General features: G+C 52.1%; 6 protein-coding genes across 6 annotated transcripts; 4 read left to right on the forward strand and 2 right to left on the reverse strand.

Moving 5' to 3' along the window:
* Window positions 1-2,513: 2,513 nt before the first annotated feature.
* On the reverse strand, window positions 2,514-3,723 carry SEPMUDRAFT_148498 (uncharacterized protein). Its single transcript, XM_016904958.1, has one exon. The coding sequence runs from the start codon at window positions 3,239-3,241 to the stop codon at window positions 2,912-2,914; it is 330 nt and encodes a 109-aa protein (XP_016761238.1). The 5' UTR covers window positions 3,242-3,723; the 3' UTR covers window positions 2,514-2,911.
* Window positions 3,724-5,952: 2,229 nt separating this feature from the next.
* Window positions 5,953-6,793, forward strand: SEPMUDRAFT_148499 (uncharacterized protein). The gene is made up of 2 exons (XM_016904959.1): window positions 5,953-6,025; window positions 6,105-6,793. The coding sequence occupies exons 1-2, from the start codon at window positions 6,013-6,015 to the stop codon at window positions 6,548-6,550; spliced, it is 459 nt and encodes a 152-aa protein (XP_016761239.1). The 5' UTR covers window positions 5,953-6,012; the 3' UTR covers window positions 6,551-6,793.
* A 315-nt stretch (window positions 6,794-7,108) lies between these two features.
* On the forward strand, window positions 7,109-9,164 carry SEPMUDRAFT_148500 (Aa_trans-domain-containing protein). Its single transcript, XM_016904960.1, has one exon. The coding sequence runs from the start codon at window positions 7,237-7,239 to the stop codon at window positions 9,034-9,036; it is 1,800 nt and encodes a 599-aa protein (XP_016761240.1). The 5' UTR covers window positions 7,109-7,236; the 3' UTR covers window positions 9,037-9,164.
* Window positions 9,165-9,317: 153 nt separating this feature from the next.
* Window positions 9,318-10,362, forward strand: SEPMUDRAFT_63738 (thioredoxin). The gene is made up of 3 exons (XM_016909650.1): window positions 9,318-9,428; window positions 9,494-9,634; window positions 9,712-10,362. Exons 1-3 carry the CDS (start codon window positions 9,340-9,342, stop codon window positions 10,115-10,117), a joined length of 636 nt encoding a protein of 211 aa, XP_016761241.1. The 5' UTR covers window positions 9,318-9,339; the 3' UTR covers window positions 10,118-10,362.
* Window positions 10,363-10,692: 330 nt separating this feature from the next.
* SEPMUDRAFT_148503 (alpha/beta-hydrolase) lies at window positions 10,693-12,921 on the forward strand. The gene is made up of 2 exons (XM_016904961.1): window positions 10,693-12,497; window positions 12,553-12,921. The coding sequence occupies exons 1-2, from the start codon at window positions 10,824-10,826 to the stop codon at window positions 12,571-12,573; spliced, it is 1,695 nt and encodes a 564-aa protein (XP_016761242.1). The 5' UTR covers window positions 10,693-10,823; the 3' UTR covers window positions 12,574-12,921.
* A 181-nt stretch (window positions 12,922-13,102) lies between these two features.
* Window positions 13,103-15,431, reverse strand: SEPMUDRAFT_148504 (acetyl-CoA synthetase-like protein). The gene is made up of 4 exons (XM_016904962.1): window positions 15,277-15,431; window positions 15,084-15,154; window positions 13,472-14,991; window positions 13,103-13,360 (listed from the first exon to the last, which is right to left on the reverse strand). Exons 1-4 carry the CDS (start codon window positions 15,412-15,414, stop codon window positions 13,242-13,244), a joined length of 1,848 nt encoding a protein of 615 aa, XP_016761243.1. The 5' UTR covers window positions 15,415-15,431; the 3' UTR covers window positions 13,103-13,241.
* Between the last annotated feature and the right edge of the window lie 155 nt (window positions 15,432-15,586).

A 15,586-nucleotide genomic window follows, 5' to 3' on the forward strand; every position in this document is an offset into this window, starting at 1 on the left:
GGGGGGGAGATTAGGATGTGGTGAGGATGAGGATGGAGGGTTGGAGGGACGGAGGGTTGGTGCTGTAGTGCATCTTTCTTTTTTTTGGTTCCCAACTGTCCACTCTTATTCTCCTTCTTCTTCTCCAACAACAACTTACAGTGCATCATGCAACCTTCCAACAGCACCCTGTCGCACCACAATCGCCGCATACAAATTCCTCTCACTCGCGCGCAACAGCGCACGAGGATCGCGCAGAAGAGGAACTCGCAGAACCACTATCAATTTCGGTTCCTTGGGAGGCTTTCCCGCCGCCACCACAGAGCCCTTTCGGCACAGCTTCTTGGGGCGAGATGATGGGGGACGGTGGTCGGAAGAGGAGGCGGGTTTGATGCTGTCATGGTCATTGTCGTTCTCGCGGACGCGTTTCTTGCCGCGTGCGGTGGTACGGCGAGCGGTGTTCTCGGCGTTCTTGTCGAGGGCGGTGGTTTGTGATGATGGGGGACGACGGTCGAGAGAGGAGACGGATTTGATGCTGCCATAGTCAATGTCGTTCTCGCGGGCGCGTTTCTTGCCGCGTGCGGTGGGACGGCGAGCGGTGTTCTCGGCGTTCTTGTCGAGGGCGGTGGTTTGTGATGATGGGGGACGACGGTCGAGAGAGGAGACGGATTTGATGCTGTCATGGTCAATGTCGTTCTCGCGGGCGCCTTTCTTGCCGCGTGCGGTGGGACGGCGAGCGGTGTTCTCGGCGTTCTTGTCGAGGGCGGTGGTTTTGCGTTTCTTGGGTGCTGATGATGGGGGACGACGGTCGAGAGAGGAGGCGGATTTGATGCTGTTATGGTCATTGTCGCTCTCGCGGGCGCGTTTCTTGCCGCGTGCGGTGGTACGGCGAGCGGTTTCCTCGGCGTCCTCAGCGTTCTTTTTGAGGGGGGTGATTTTGCGTTTCTTAGGTGCTGATGATGGGGGACGACGGTCGAGAGAAGAGGCGGATTTGATGCTGCCATGGTCATTGTCGTTCTCGCGGGCGCGTTTCTTGCCGCGTGCGGTGGTACGGTGAGCGTTGTCCTCGGCGTTCTTGGAGGAGGCGGATTTGATGCTGCCATGGTCATTGTCGTTCGAGCAGGCGCGTTTTTTGCCGCGTGCGGTGGTACGGCGAGCGTTGTCCTCGGCGTTCTTGGAGGAGGCGGATTTGATGCTGCCATGGTCATTGTCGTTCTCGCGGGCGCGTTTCTTGCCGCGTGCGGTGGTACGGTGAGCGTTGTCCTCGGCGTTCTTGGAGGAGGCGGATTTGATGCTGTCATGGTCATTGTCGTTCTTGCGGGCGCGTTTCTTGCCGTGTGCGGTGGTACGGCGAGCGTTGTCCTCGGCGTTCTTGGAGGAGGCGGACTTGATGCTGTCATAGTCATTGTCGTCCTCGCGGGCGCGTTTCTTGCCGCGTGCGGTGGTACGGCGAGCGGTTTTCTCGGCGTCCTCAGCGTTCGTTTTGAGGAGGGTGATTTTGCGTGTCTTGGGTGGTGGTGACATGTTTGACGATTGTGAGAGTGATTTGCGCTTTTTGTGTGCGTGTGCGGTCGAATTTGAAACAGCCATTTTGTTCTGTGTTTTTCGTTTTTCGTTTTGGGCAGGTTTGTGGACGAGTCGAGCTTTCAGCGCGCGCGCGAGCTATGGCTGGGGATCTTTGGTAAAGTTTAGCGCTTTCATGCAGGTGAGGTAGCTGTGAGCATGGCAACGGCTGGGCCTGCTAGGCGACAGAGTCGCACACGTAGCATACATTGGAAGAGTGTCGCTGAGTCTCTCTGTGTGTGGGTGTGTGAGTGTGTGAGTGTGTGAGTGTGTGTGAGAGCGAGAGTGAGAGAGAAGAGATCCGTATGCGTGACAAGAGTGGTGTCTGTAAGGCAATGTTATGTTGTGTGTGGTGGAGCGTCGATGCTGCAATGTGGATTCGCGGCCTCGCTTCACCTTGACTAGTGAAGCCGACTCTACGACACGACACGACACAACACGACACGACGCAAGTGAAGAGACACTTTCTCCATCCTCACCAGTTAATAACACGCTGTATGAGCACTCGCGCAAGTCCAGGAGAACAGCCTGCCGCGCCGGAGGTGATGCTCTCAGCCTAGCCGTACGATCAATCGTGCCTCATCATCACACTCGCGTTGGAATTGCGAACTTGCTTTCGAACCGTCAAGGATGAAGGGAAGCTGGCCGAGTGTTGTTACTCCCTGGGGAGGCGTGTCCCGCGGCGAGCGTCTCTGGGAAGGTGGGCAAAGATCTGGCGAGACGCACGAGGTGTGAGCATATTTCGCGCCCATGGACAACGGGAAGCACTTACTAGTGGCTGTGAATGGGTCGACGTGATCAAGGTATCGATACCGTCGACGCGAGCTGACTGCACGCTAGGTTGTGGTCTGCTATTGGTGAGTGTAAGTAGGAGGTAGGAGCTATTCACTTTTCCCTTCTTGATTGTGCAAGACACGACGCGCGCAGCTCATAAGTACAGCGTCCGAAGTTTGATTCTCTACAGCTGATATGCTGTTCCCTAGCAAGGTCGCGGCCTCTATGTACATTTTGGTGGTCGATCCTCGCTTACTCTGCTCAGTCGTCGTAGAGCAGGATCTTTGGGCGAGAATCGTAATGCAAAGAATGGATATGGGCTATTATCGGTCGCCCCCAGCGTTTTCCCTGGACAAAAGAACATGCAGGACTGCCCAATAGTGGACAGACCGCAAAAATAATGTCATCTCTTTGAGATGCTAACCGCCCCTCGAAGAAGAATTTCGGCATGAAGTCGTGATGAAAAAAGTCGGCAGTCTTGTTCAGCCTTCTCTGAAGTTCCCATTCCAGGTCAACTCCCCAATCGCATTTCAAAAATGGCACTGGGCGCCAGTGTGCCCATTTCAGCTTCACTGGTGCGAAGACCATCGCCACTTCAAGACCACTCGTGGCGCTCCCACCACTCCTCTGGCTTGCTGTGTTCAACCTGCTCACCCACCCATATCTTGGATTCTGGCGCGGAAACAGTCTTGCTTTGGTAACCACTCGGGATGTTGGACACCTGTGGCGACACGGGTATGTTGGAGACTTGTGGCTTTGGGATCGATGATGCTTGTGGTATAGCTGATGCTTGCGGTATGGCTGAGGCTTCCACTCCCGTGTTGTATGTTCGTGTTGGTCTGTAGTGACCGGGAATGTAGTCGTCCGCGACAGGAGCTGCAAGGGACGCTGCAGCGCAAATCGAGATAATGGCGGCGACCTTCATATTGATTTCTTGCGAAGCTGATGCTTGGCTAGAGAGTTCCTGCTTTCCACCTGGGTGACCTTCGAGCAAATGTTGAGTGCTCGGTGCAGGTGGATGAACGCTCAGTTGGAGTAGTGCTACAAAAAGGTAGCCATTGAGCCAACTAGCTGCTCAAGCCTAGCGTCGAGCATAGTCAGTCTATAGCGATGCCGCCTCGGCGATTCTTCCCAGTGTCGTCAGATCATCTGTGATGGAGTATCGCGAGGTGCATTAGATCACAACGGCGATTCCCGTTCTACCAATTCGGGCGCCTCTGGCGTGTGCTGTGAGCATAGGGAGTAACGATCGGCAGGATTTCACTTCCGTCGTCGAGCAGGCCTGGGCCTCCACTGCTTCTGCTAGATCATGTGCTATGAGGAACCCTGATAGCCCATTTACGAGTCGACGACTAATAGGCTTGAATTGGTATGCAGGACCTGTTCATGTTCGAGTGGGCAACGGCGACCCTCTCCTCTCGGGTTTCAAGTTTTCAGCTAGATGTGCCATCCGAGTCACGCTGTTAACGCAGTCCGATAGCAAAACCATGTGGTGCAGTATATCGAGTTTGCAGCTTTTCGAGCGGCCGGAACGAATGGCCCAACCAGGCTCCCGAATGGCTGCAAGCCTGATGCAATGGCTCATGCTAGCTTTGATGTTGTGCATTGTGGCTTCTTCGAATAACTTGGATAGGACTAGGTGGTAGGCGAGAAGCATGGCAATGCATGCTGGAGAGCCCACAAAGTTAAACCTCGGGTCTGTTCACCTGCTGTGCTCTGACGACTGGAGAAGTTGGAGAACAGTGGGTCGAGCTGCCTTCTCCGCATCCTGGTTGTGCGGTTTGGAAGAAGAAACGGAATTCTGGAGTGAGACCTCGGGCCCTGGAGATCTCTTGGCACACACAGACTGCAAGAATCAGGTACTGCGATTGTGGTCGGCAGGACTCTCTGGTACCGTAGGTAGTACTATGGCAGTCAGATTGGGACATGGCTGTCTGAATCTGCTTTGTCTGATGTACATAGGTAGTTACGCTTCAAGCCAACAGATCTGGGCCAGCGCTCGACCCGCCATGTCTCTGCTAGTAGGTGCCTAGGTGGTATAGCAGGTGTCCATCTCAAAGGCATCGGGGTTAGAGGGCGGGGGTGGCGAGACCGGTGCGACTTTTCGGTTCTCCAATCGCCCCGTCATCTGGCCTCAACGTCTTCTTTTCTCGCCCTGCGGCATCATATTTCATAGTTCTGGGCACCTCAGTGTCCCAACCAAAAAACATTGAAGACTCCATAGACGGGGCGTGGAAAGATTGAATGGAGCTATCTCAAAGACTCAAATTACTCCTACCTCCTACTACCTCCTACCACCTACCTCCTAGTCTATCCGGATTCCAACATGTCAGGCCATGGCCCATGAGCTGTGCGCTATTTCCGACTGCCGAAGGTTCGGTTTGAAAGACTCCTTGCTCCGAAACATGCCCAACATCTCTCTTCTGACCTCACCTACTCATACACGACTACGGAGGTACGTCCAGATGCCTTGTCACATTACACAGACTTCGAAGTGATTGCAAGCCCACACTTATCGCGGTATCTATGCCGATCGTCTGTCTTTCAACCGGCGCGGGAGGCAATGTCATGGTCACGTTTCACCGCTTCATTCACAAGATTTTGGTCGCGTCAACGACCTCCTGAGAACGCGTCGATGCTTTGATATCATCGCGTCTCATAGGTATGTTCATCACGGTAAGGAGTAGGATGCTCTGTTCGCCTCTTCTCACTTTGCAAATGCACACATCGAAAGCACCGTCTACTGTTATCTGCAACTATGGCTCGTACGCGCAGAGATCTTCTCTAATCCCGTTCGGATCGCTGCGAGAGATGCAACCAGACTGTACCTACTTCCACGACCAAAGCCGCTTTCGGTCGAGAACTCTCGGAAACGCTTGGAGGTACCTTCGTCCAAGGTCACAACCAGAATCTTCGACCAGCTTCTCGTCGTAGAAGGCCCCTTCGGCTGAGGCGCACAACGTCGCTTCGTATGTGTTCTCTAAGGAGATTGAAGTGCGCGATGGACAAAAGGAGATTGCTAATAAACGAGAGAACTGGAGCACATCTACAAGTAAGGGCTAGGCATTATGTGTTACGCAGGGACGAGGAAGAGTCATAATCATGTGCTAGAGAAAGGCCACCCAAGGACTAGCAGCATTGTACAGAAAAAAGCTGTAAGTTTCTGCATTGTCAGTACTTCGTATACAACAGTAAAATTTCTTGTATAATGAATAACGTGATGAGGCCACGACTCGATGTGCTCAAGGCAATATTGAGTATACCTGAATCAATCTGAGCCTTAGGGGACCTCTTCGTGTTCGCGACATAGGAGGTAGTGCTCGACTAACAGAGAGCTTACCTCAGGTATATGGTATCTTTAATCCCGATACTGGTGTACGGGGCAGGAAATTGCTTCGTCTCTAGCGAGAATCCTCAGTTGTACTGTACAATTCGAAATATGGAGTACATGTATATAAATGTATATTGCATGCACCTCTGTATCAATAGCGGGACCCGAGTCGTGCCGATACGAAAAAGCGCAGATCCTTCGCTGCAGGTGCTCATTTAGCAGAATCCTTGTAACCCTTGGCGGATTGTCGCTTCTTGTTCCCCATCCCTCTACGGAGGTAGAATGGGGACTTGCACCTGTCAACACCACACCACGCCATATCATTACCTTTCAGCATAGTTCATAATTATCCGTATATCAATACCATGTCTGCGCGTCGTAAGTCATAGCCAATCGGGATGCGAGCCTCGAACGGACCCTACTTGATTTAGCCATGTCAGCGCTGATGACGATTCAGTCGGTCTCGGCCTGGGTCTCCCAGTGACGACCACTTTCGCCTTGCCCCTCTCCCTCTACTACGTTTTTCTTCAAGGGCGCGTAGTACAGCAGCGCATCAAGGCCAACCAAGCCATTTCGCAATCCTCCTCACCGACCGCCGGCGAAGACGACGGACTCCTCGTAGCCTGTCGCGCTCAAGGCAACTTCAACGAAAACGTCCCACTCGCTCTTCTCCTTGCTGGATTCGTGGAGGCCAACGGAGGAAGCAGGAAAGTCCTGACCTGGGCTTTGGCCGCACTCACGCTTGCGAGAGTGATACATGTTGAGGCGGGATTGTTGGTGCATGGCAAGAAGCACGCGCATACAGGACCAGGACGTCCCATCGGCTTCTTCGCCACGCTTGGTGTTGAGTTGGGTCTTGCTGGCTATGGCGCTTACCTTGTGAAAGAGTACTGGGGTTTGTGATGGAGGGACATGGCGAGATACGCGATATGAGGAAACAGTGCTGCGTTTCGCGTGAATAGCTACGTGCCTTCGCGCGGCGCTCTCGCATTGTAACGATACCTATTCCATGATTTAATTTTAGCTACCTCCTAGGGATGGTGAACAGGTCAAACAGACATAGCTGCTGACCCCGCGCAAGGCAATTCTACGTAAATTGAGCAATGTGTTGATCAGGGAGTGCCGTTGATGTATGGCGCCCGGCAGAGCGTCTGCAGTCGTGCATGTTCGCATTGTGCACGCTTGGAGCCCAGTAGGTACTCTTTCTCTGCGGTCTAGAATGCTCGTGTGGTCTCTCATTGGACTACCTCCGAACTTGTCAAGAACCATCCATCTCACGCTCCCGTACCTTACATATGACGGAGTTGAGAGCAGGATACCATGTTAGCACCCTTGCCGGCGATCCAGATAAACTTCAGCTGAAAGGCTGGGCGTTGAGCCACGTGCCTTCCGTCTTGAACCTCTGCAGATCGAACCTGTGTACCTTCTTGAATCTTCTTCCTTTCCCACCAACCTCGACATCTTCCCCATACCATTTCCGTATCACGGGAGCTCTCATGCACCAGGACCTCTGTACAGTGCTATCTGTTCCCGAATCTGCGTGATATCTGGGATAAATCAGACTTTTTGGATTTTCAAATATCATCGTCATGGCCGAGCAACAGGACTCGATTGGTACACCTAATTCTGGTCGGTCTCGAAGGGAAGCACAAATCGTGGACCGACATCTGCCAGAAGGATACAGCGCAGAACCAGAAGCTGTGGCGTATGCCTCTCCCAGTGATGTGGAGGGTACATCATACTTCTCGAAATCTCCAGAGCCTGAGTCGAGTTTGAAGCTTCAAGGAGGCGACATGCATCGTGACATTTTCAAAATCAGAGCACGAGCAAAGAATGATGGAGGTCTAAGGCGATCCAATACGTTTGCCGCTGGACAAAGTCGTCGAGTCCTCTCCACTGCGGAGATTCCCGTGGGCGATCAGCTTCAGCCTGGCGGTATGCGAAGACAGTATGTGCAACGGCATACTGTACAGAGACGGCTTAGTACAGTCGCCACACCAGTGACCAGGAACTTCATATCATTTCTGGAGCTCTACGGTAGTTTTGCTGGCGAAAACCTGGAGGACACGGATTCGGATTTGGACCCTGACACGGAATCTGCCATAGATGAGGACGAAGCAGAGGCGAACCAAATGCCTGGCGAAAGACGACCGCTTCTTGGGAGAAGTAAGAGTTCAAAACGAGGAAAGCGCGAAGGAGATGCTGGCACGACGAAAACTTTTTTCACGCTGCTCAAGGCATTCGTCGGGACTGGAATCATGTTTCTACCGAAAGCATTTAGGAATGGTGGAATCCTGTTCTCCTCGATCACGCTCGTCATGGTCTCGTTTATCACGATACTCTGTTTCCGCCTTCTGCTTCAGTGCAGAGAGAGGTATGGTGGCGGTTATGGTGAAATCGGAGATGCAATCTTTGGCCGCAAATTCAGAGGACTCGTTCTGGCATCCATCACATTGTCACAATTGGGCTTTGTCTGCGCTGGCTTGATTTTTACAGCCGAGAACTTGCTATCGTTCTTGCAGGCACTTGTTCCAGCAGATAAGCCCCAGCCATTCAACACAGCCGCCCTGATCGCAATTCAATTTGTGATTCTCATCCCAATGGCTCTGATCCGAAATATCGCGAAGCTTGGACCCGCTGCGCTTCTTGCAGATGTCTTCATTCTCATCGGGCTGGTTTATATCTGGACATATGATATCAAAGAGCTAGCCTACCAAGGCATGGCTCCTACAGTGAAGCTCTTCAACCCGGACTCCTTTACACTTACTGTTGGCTCGGCAATCTTCACATTCGAAGGCATCGGACTTATCCTGCCAATTCAGTCTTCGATGAAGGAACCGGAGAAGTTCTCGTACCTGCTGTACTTGGTCATGTTCATCATCACCTGTATTTTCACCTCGGTTGGAGCTCTGTGCTATGCCACTTTCGGCGAAGAGACCAAGATTCAAATCATATCGAACTACCCGCAGGACAGCAAGCTGGTCAATGCCGTACAGTTCCTGTACTCCATGGCAGTCTTGGTTGGTGAACCTGTGCAGTTATTCCCAGCTGTTCGCATTATTGAGCAGTGGCTATTTGGCGACAAAGCTTCCGGCAAAAAGAGTGCTGGTGTCAAATGGTGGAAGAACCTTCTTCGCACTGCCATGATGTTGTTCTGTGGCCTCGTGGCGATCGTTGCCGCTGGAGATCTCGACAAGTTTGTGTCCCTGATCGGCGCTTTTGCTTGTGTGCCACTGGTATACATCTATCCGCCGGTACTACATCTTCGAGGCATTGCGGAGAAAAGGTCAGAGAAGATATTCGATATGGTTATGATCTGTGTCGGAGTGGTAGCAATGGCATATACGACGACGATGACACTAAAGCAGTGGATTGAGGGTTCACTATGAAGTAGTCTGTGGATATGACAGTAACACAAAAGTAAAGTAAATCAGATGATATAGCATAGCGTAGCATAGCGTAGCATAGCATAGCATAGCGTGGCATACAGGTAGTTACAGAGGACAGCAATTGCGATTTTATCACCATGCATGTACTCCCTCGCTCGGTTCCCTAGGAGGTAGCGTTCTTTGCCTTTCACGTGAAGCCCCACATTGAAGTGCTTCAAGACACCTCTCCGGCACCTGCAATCCTTAACAAGAGAACATCTTCTTCAACACCGCCTGCTCCTCTGTTCCTTTCACATCGCCACAATGAGCTCCAAGGTGATCAGCATCACCTCAACAGGCCACTTCAAACAAACCACGGCCTCCTCCACTTACACCGTCGTCGATTTCTACGCGTAAGAGCCCAAAGAAACAGAATGCGCCAGCGAACATCTACTGATCAGTTCACCTCACCTCACAGAGACTGGTGCGGACCATGCAAAGTGATAAGTCCAGTATTTGAACAACTCGCAGCAGCAGAGTCCAAACCCGGCCGCATCATCTTCGCCAAAGTCAACGTAGACAACCAACGCGATGTGGCATCCATCTATGGCATTTCAGCGTAAGCAACAGTACTCCAGTCTTTCCCCCATTGTCATGTCCCAATTATTGTAGTCCTTGCTGACGTGACGACTCTAGAATGCCTACGTTCCTGATCCTCAAAGGCAGTAAAGTCGTCGAAACCGTCCGAGGCGCAAACCCCACCGCTCTACGATCCGCCATCCTCTCGGCTGCCGCCGATGCTGCCAAAGGGCCTGCGAAAGCTGCTGGTTCTTCGGCTCTGTTTAGTGGAAAAGGCCAGACGCTGGGGAGTCAAGGTGGGAGTGGACCGAATAATGCTTCCGGGCCTGGCCTTGGGGCTAGTTTGCCGAATTTGGGACACGCTTTCTCTGCGCCAGGGGCATTCGCGCAAGGGAGGGGGATACCGGCTATGGTGGTGAGGTTCCTGGGACTATATTTCTCGACGCTTTTCAGCTTTGATCCGATCAGGACGGCGGAGGAGAGTCCGTTTGCGGTGAAAAAGACGAGTGTTAGGTCGAGGTGAGAGTGATGGTGAATGAATTATGAGAGATGAGGGCGTTGGAGGCGTTATATGTTTCATGGAGGAGGGTATTGCAACCATCAGTCATATCTTTGATGGTTGAATAACAGCAGGAGCAGAAGACATAGGAGGCTGGGCTGTCACCATGGGGCTTCTCGGACGCTGAGAGTGGTATCACATGTATCATACTGAAACGACTGCATCTGGACCTAGCTACCTGCCAAACCAGTCCACGTCGAACAATGTCGAAGATGGCCACTTCATGTGAGCAGGGCGAAAGTGTGCAAGGCGTGAACAGTCCATAATGGCGCGTTTGGCCGCTCGGCACCTCCTCGAAAACACGCTGTATGGGTTTCATCGGACTCAGCTTAGTAACAGGGGAAGAGATAGGTACCTGTAAGGCTGAGCTATACACCCTACTATACGGTACCGAGTAAGTGCGAGTGATATGTCTCAGCGGGAGACACGGGACGGGACGTGTAGCAGCCCCATTGGGAAGGATGAAGCATGTGACAATGACATCAAAAACCGACCACGCACACGCTTTGTACCCACATGTACATGTATACTCGGCCGGACGGGAGCTCCCCAGCATGAAGTCGATCAGTCTGGGTGACAGACAAAGCTTGCGCGCGTGAGCCATGTCCATGCAGCCTCAATTACAGTCCCTTCAGATTGGCAGCACACCTTCGCCATAGGGCAATTCACCATGGCGCCCATTCCGCTCATCGGCCGACTATACGTCCACGAGTTCCTGGCGCTGGCCGCGTCTTTTGCCATAGCCCTGCTCGAAGTCGTCGCACGAACCATCACGCTCCTCCTGCCCACGCCGATTATTCGTGGCCTGTACCGCCTCAGTCGCAACGCATTCAACAGCCTGTCCTCGCCTTACTCGCGACGCGCCCGCAACAAAAAGAGGAACGTGTCGAGTCCGATCGCACAGGCGCACGACTTTCTGGAGCTGTGCGAGCTGTATGGATATCTGGCTGAAGAGCATGTCGTGCAGACCGGTGATGGCTACCTGCTGGGCATCCATCGACTTGCCCATCGGCGAGGGGAGGAAGACCAGCGCGTCAATGCCGGACCGGGCAGCGTCGAGAAGAAGGTCGTCTACCTCCACCACGGCCTGATGATGAACAGCGAAGTCTGGGTGTGTCTGACCGAGGAGGAACGCTGTTTGCCATTCCTCCTCGTGGAGCAAGGCTACGATGTCTGGCTGGGCAACAATCGGGGGAACAAGTACAGCAAGAAATGCTTGCATTACGGGCCCACCGAGAACAAGTTCTGGAATTTCAGCATTGATCAATTCGCCTTCCATGATATCCCGGACAGTATCAACTACATCTTGGATACGACCTACCAGCCAAGTCTCTCCTATATCGGCTTTAGCCAGGGAACTGCCCAAGCGTTCGCTACTCTCTCAATACATCCCACACTGAACACTAAAGTCGACGTCTTCGTTGCTCTTGCGCCTGCAATGGCACCGCCGGGAATAGCATCTGGTCTGGTGAGCTCATTGGTTAAGTCAAATCCAGAAGTGCTGTACCTGCTATTTGGCAGACGCGCCATTCTTGGCAGCACCACCATGTGGCAGGCTCTATTATACCCAGCCATCTTCTCGTGGGTCATCGACAAATGCTTACGATTCTTGTTTGGCTGGAAAGCTCTGAATATTGCGCCCCACCAAAAGATCGCTGCATATCCGCATTTGTTCTCGTTCACCAGCACGAAAAGTGTGGTCCACTGGTTCCAGATCATCCGAAACGGCAAATTCCAGATGTTCGACGATGAAGTGACGAGTCCAACAAGCTTCAGTACCGGCAGCAAATACTACAAGGTAGCTAAGTTTCCAACCAAGAACATTAGGACACCTATCGTGCTTGTCTACGGTGGCAGCGACAGCTTAGTGGACATTAAGCTCATGATGAAAGAGCTGCCGAGGCATACAATCGCCAAGTGCATACCGAAGTACGAGCATCTGGATCTGCTCTGGGCCAGCGACGTTGACAAGCTCGTGTTTCCCCACGTGCTCGAGGCCCTGAAGAGCTATAGTCAGCAAGGTCAAGCCAAGCAGCAAGCTCTCGGCTGGCGGACAACTCGTCCAAGCCTCCTTGATGGAGCCGCTGTGACTCCGAATGGCTCGGCACCTCCTGGTTACTCCGACGAAGAAGGAAGCCACAATCATAGCCTCAATGGCTACCAAGGCACCGCCTTCGCAGACGAGCGACTCTCCAACAGCGAAGCGCAACTCGACGAGAGTGACGACGACGACGATATCTACCTCGACGAGACGCCACTCACCTTCACTCCCTATGCCTTCAGCAACTCTTCTCGAGTCCCTACTATAGACGCAGCGACCGGTATCAGACCAGCTCCGCTAGAAGTAAGTGCTACTGATACGGCAAGATAAGGGAAACTGACCTTACCCATTAGCGCAGATCACAGGACGCAGAAGTTGACGCAATAGAAGCCTCGATGCAGCCCAACCAATCATCGCAGCTGCAGCATGACCATCAGTCTCATTATGAGACTCCTGTACGATCTCGAACATCTCGCCCCTTGCAGCAACAGAAAAGCAGTCCGTATACTACCCTGAGCAACGCCACCGATGAAACTGTTGTGCCAAGATCCAGGCCCGAAGGATGGTGGTCTTCGACAAATACAAGTGCAACGAGCTTGGTGGCTGCGACGGATGATGATGGTGTTCCGCTGGAGATGAAGAGATCGAGAGATGATAGGAAATAGTGTGTAATCCATTAGATGTACCAGGTACTCTAGTAGTAAGGTAGTTGAAAATTGAAGTTATGGGAGTGGAAAAGTCGACCAATGTGTCTGTCTGCAAATACCTCATTTCTAATATGCTATTTCGCTCATGTCCGACGCAGAGGTAGGTGTGTGCAGTGTACTACCTAAGATATTCAAAAGAACGAGCCAATTATATACTGTACATATAGTTAACCAGACTTGGCAGAGATGTGGATGATAGGCGTCGTCGATTGATGATTCCGGTAGGTACATATAAGGTCTAACTCAGTGAAGCTACCTATTCATTCATATATGCTACTACCTGATTACCTGTTATGCAAGCTGTATCAAGCATAGGCACGGTAGGTAGAGAATAGATAGATCAATCAAGTCCCAAACCCTCTTTTAAGAATTGGATCCCGTCTTCCCGCAGCTTGAACTTCTGGATTTTGTTGGATGCAGTCTTGGGGTAGTCATTGACCCAAAAGACATACTTGGGCACTAACACAGATTTAGTCAGCCAGTATTCCTGTTCGAATTCGGAAAACAGAAAAAGAAAAAAGGAGAAGGGAAAAAAAAACAACAACAATGTAGCAGTCATTTGCAACTCACCTAGATGCCCACTCAACCTTTGCCTTACAAAATCTCTCACCTGTGTCCCACTAATTTGCTCCGCTCCTTCCGTTTTGTTCCTCACGATGAAAGCAGCCACAACCTCTCCATATTTCTCGTCCGGAAGTCCCACCACACTCACTTCTCTCACACCATCATGACTGAGCAGACAGTTCTCAATCTCAAGAGGATGGATATTCTCCCCACCTCTGATGATGAGATCTTTGATGCGTCCTGTAATGCTCACATACCCTTCCTCATCCATACTAGCTTCGTCCCCAGTCAACATCCACGTCTGCTCGTTGCCTTCCATGTCTGGTAATTTGATCATGGTCTCTTGCGTCTTCTTGGGATCATTCCAGTACTCCTTCATGAGCAGATAGCCTCTTACTGCCAACTCGCCTCTTTCGCCAATCCGGAGAGTTTTGGTTCTGTCAACAGGATCGATGACTCGGGCTTCGACGTGTGGTTGAAGTCTACCAACAGTTTCGATACGCTTCTGGATGGGATCATCTGTGCGCGTCATACACGACACGGGAGAGGTTTCCGTCATACCGTAGCAGATTGTCAATTCGTTCAAATTCAAGGTTTTGTGGAGTTTTCTCATTAGTTCTTGCGGGACGGATGAGCCTGCTGCTATGCCTGTTCGAAGGTGCTGAAACCCTTCGTTCTTTACTGTTCCGTTTTTGATGAGTTCCAATTCCGCCAGGAACATCGTTGCGACGCCGTAAAGCGCCGTGCCTTTGTATTCTTGCACAGCTTGAAGTGAGGACAGAGGATCAAAAGCCTCAGTAGGGAAGACAATGTGAGAACCATGTGTTGCTGCTGCCATGTAACCTAGAATGCATCCGAAGCAGTGAAAGAGTGGCGGCGGACATACGACAACATCGTCGGTTGTAAGTCGCATTCTCTGCCCAATTTGATGCCCATTGTTGAGGATCGAGCGATGGCTCAAGCAAGCAGCTTTGGGCGCTGAAGTTGTGCCGGAAGTGAATTGAATATTGATGACATCGTCCTTGTGTAGCTTCTGATCTGACAGAGCTTGGATGGAATTGCCTTCTTGTATCGCCTGATAAGGTACTGTGGCACCCAGAGACGCGGGATCGACTCGGCCGCGAGAGTTGTCTACGAGGATGATGTTTCGGAGAGCAGGACAAAGCTCCGACTCCAAATTCTTACCGTCAATGCCAGGAGCAATGTGCTGCAACATCTGCGAGTTGTCCCTAGGATCTTTGCGGACCAGGTGTGTCTCTGTTCCAATAATCAAGTGTGATGACTCCAAATGGTTCAGAGCACTAACGACCTGGTGCGCATTGAAGCTTGGGTTCAGCGGGTTGAGAATAGCACCGAGTTTGAAGATGGCATATGTCGCAATTGCAAACTCGATGTTATTGCCCAGCGAAACCGACACCCTGTCGCCCTTGTTGACTCCAACGCTTTGTAAGCCTCGTGCGAGAGCATTGGACTTTGCATCTAGCTCGCCATATGTCAAGGTGTTCCGCTGGTGCCTTGTCGAGACCCTGTATCATTCTTAACTCGTGCACTTTCTATCGCAAGGAAACGACTGTAGGAGGAGAGAAAGAAGGATTGGGATCGGGAGGCGGCGACGTACGCAGGGCGGTCTCCATATCGTGAGACGATCGAGGCGAAGTGTTCGGGAACTGTCTGCTCGAGGAGCGGCGGCTGGTATGTATCGAGTCAGCATGTATACTATTCCTCCTCCTCCTCCTCCTCCTCCTCCTCCTCCTCCTCCTCCCACCACCGCTACTACCGCCGCCGCCGCTGCAGAAGTTGATGTGCCGAACCTCAGTAGGCCCACGATCATGTGCTTTGGTGAGCAAGCTCCGTCGAGCCGTTCCAGCGATCCGAGGTGTGCCCCGCCCATGAATGCCCTGCCATTGAAAGCCTTTCAGCCTCCGGCTACCCACAGCCCGGAGGAACATATCGCAAGCACAGCTTCATCCAGTTGGAAGGAGTTTCGCAAGGTCGTACGCGCATTACAGGAAAGGTACAGAGCAGGGCAGGGCAGGCACAGGGTAATGTAGGTGTCGGTACAACCAAAGGTCATCGTTATAATAAGGTACCCGCCTCTGCGGGGTGAGAACTTATTACCCG

Source organism: Sphaerulina musiva (genome assembly GCF_000320565.1).
Source record: "Sphaerulina musiva SO2202 unplaced genomic scaffold SEPMUscaffold_4, whole genome shotgun sequence".
In the NCBI taxonomy this organism is placed as follows: domain Eukaryota; kingdom Fungi; phylum Ascomycota; class Dothideomycetes; order Mycosphaerellales; family Mycosphaerellaceae; genus Sphaerulina; species Sphaerulina musiva.

What these genes read in the sequence shown, in the direction of transcription:
- SEPMUDRAFT_148498 (XM_016904958.1), bottom strand. Translation starts at nt 3,241, where the DNA reads ATGAAGGTCGCCGCCATTATCTCGATTTGCGCTGCAGCGTCCCTTGCA.
- SEPMUDRAFT_148500 (XM_016904960.1), top strand. Translation starts at nt 7,237, where the DNA reads ATGGCCGAGCAACAGGACTCGATTGGTACACCTAATTCTGGTCGGTCT.
- SEPMUDRAFT_63738 (XM_016909650.1), top strand. Translation starts at nt 9,340, where the DNA reads ATGAGCTCCAAGGTGATCAGCATCACCTCAACAGGCCACTTCAAACAA. An exon ending in ACCGTCGTCGATTTCTACGC is followed by an intron (nt 9,429 to 9,493) that starts GTAAGAGCCCAA and finishes CTCACCTCACAG; the next exon opens with AGACTGGTGCGGACCATGCA. An exon ending in TCCATCTATGGCATTTCAGC is followed by an intron (nt 9,635 to 9,711) that starts GTAAGCAACAGT and finishes TGACGACTCTAG; the next exon opens with AATGCCTACGTTCCTGATCC.
- SEPMUDRAFT_148503 (XM_016904961.1), top strand. Translation starts at nt 10,824, where the DNA reads ATGGCGCCCATTCCGCTCATCGGCCGACTATACGTCCACGAGTTCCTG. An exon ending in TCAGACCAGCTCCGCTAGAA is followed by an intron (nt 12,498 to 12,552) that starts GTAAGTGCTACT and finishes CCATTAGCGCAG; the next exon opens with ATCACAGGACGCAGAAGTTG.
- SEPMUDRAFT_148504 (XM_016904962.1), bottom strand. Translation starts at nt 15,414, where the DNA reads ATGTTCCTCCGGGCTGTGGGTAGCCGGAGGCTGAAAGGCTTTCAATGG. An exon ending in ATGATCGTGGGCCTACTGAG is followed by an intron (nt 15,155 to 15,276) that starts GTTCGGCACATC and finishes GATACATACCAG; the next exon opens with CCGCCGCTCCTCGAGCAGAC. An exon ending in CGATATGGAGACCGCCCTGC is followed by an intron (nt 14,992 to 15,083) that starts GTACGTCGCCGC and finishes AGAATGATACAG; the next exon opens with GGTCTCGACAAGGCACCAGC.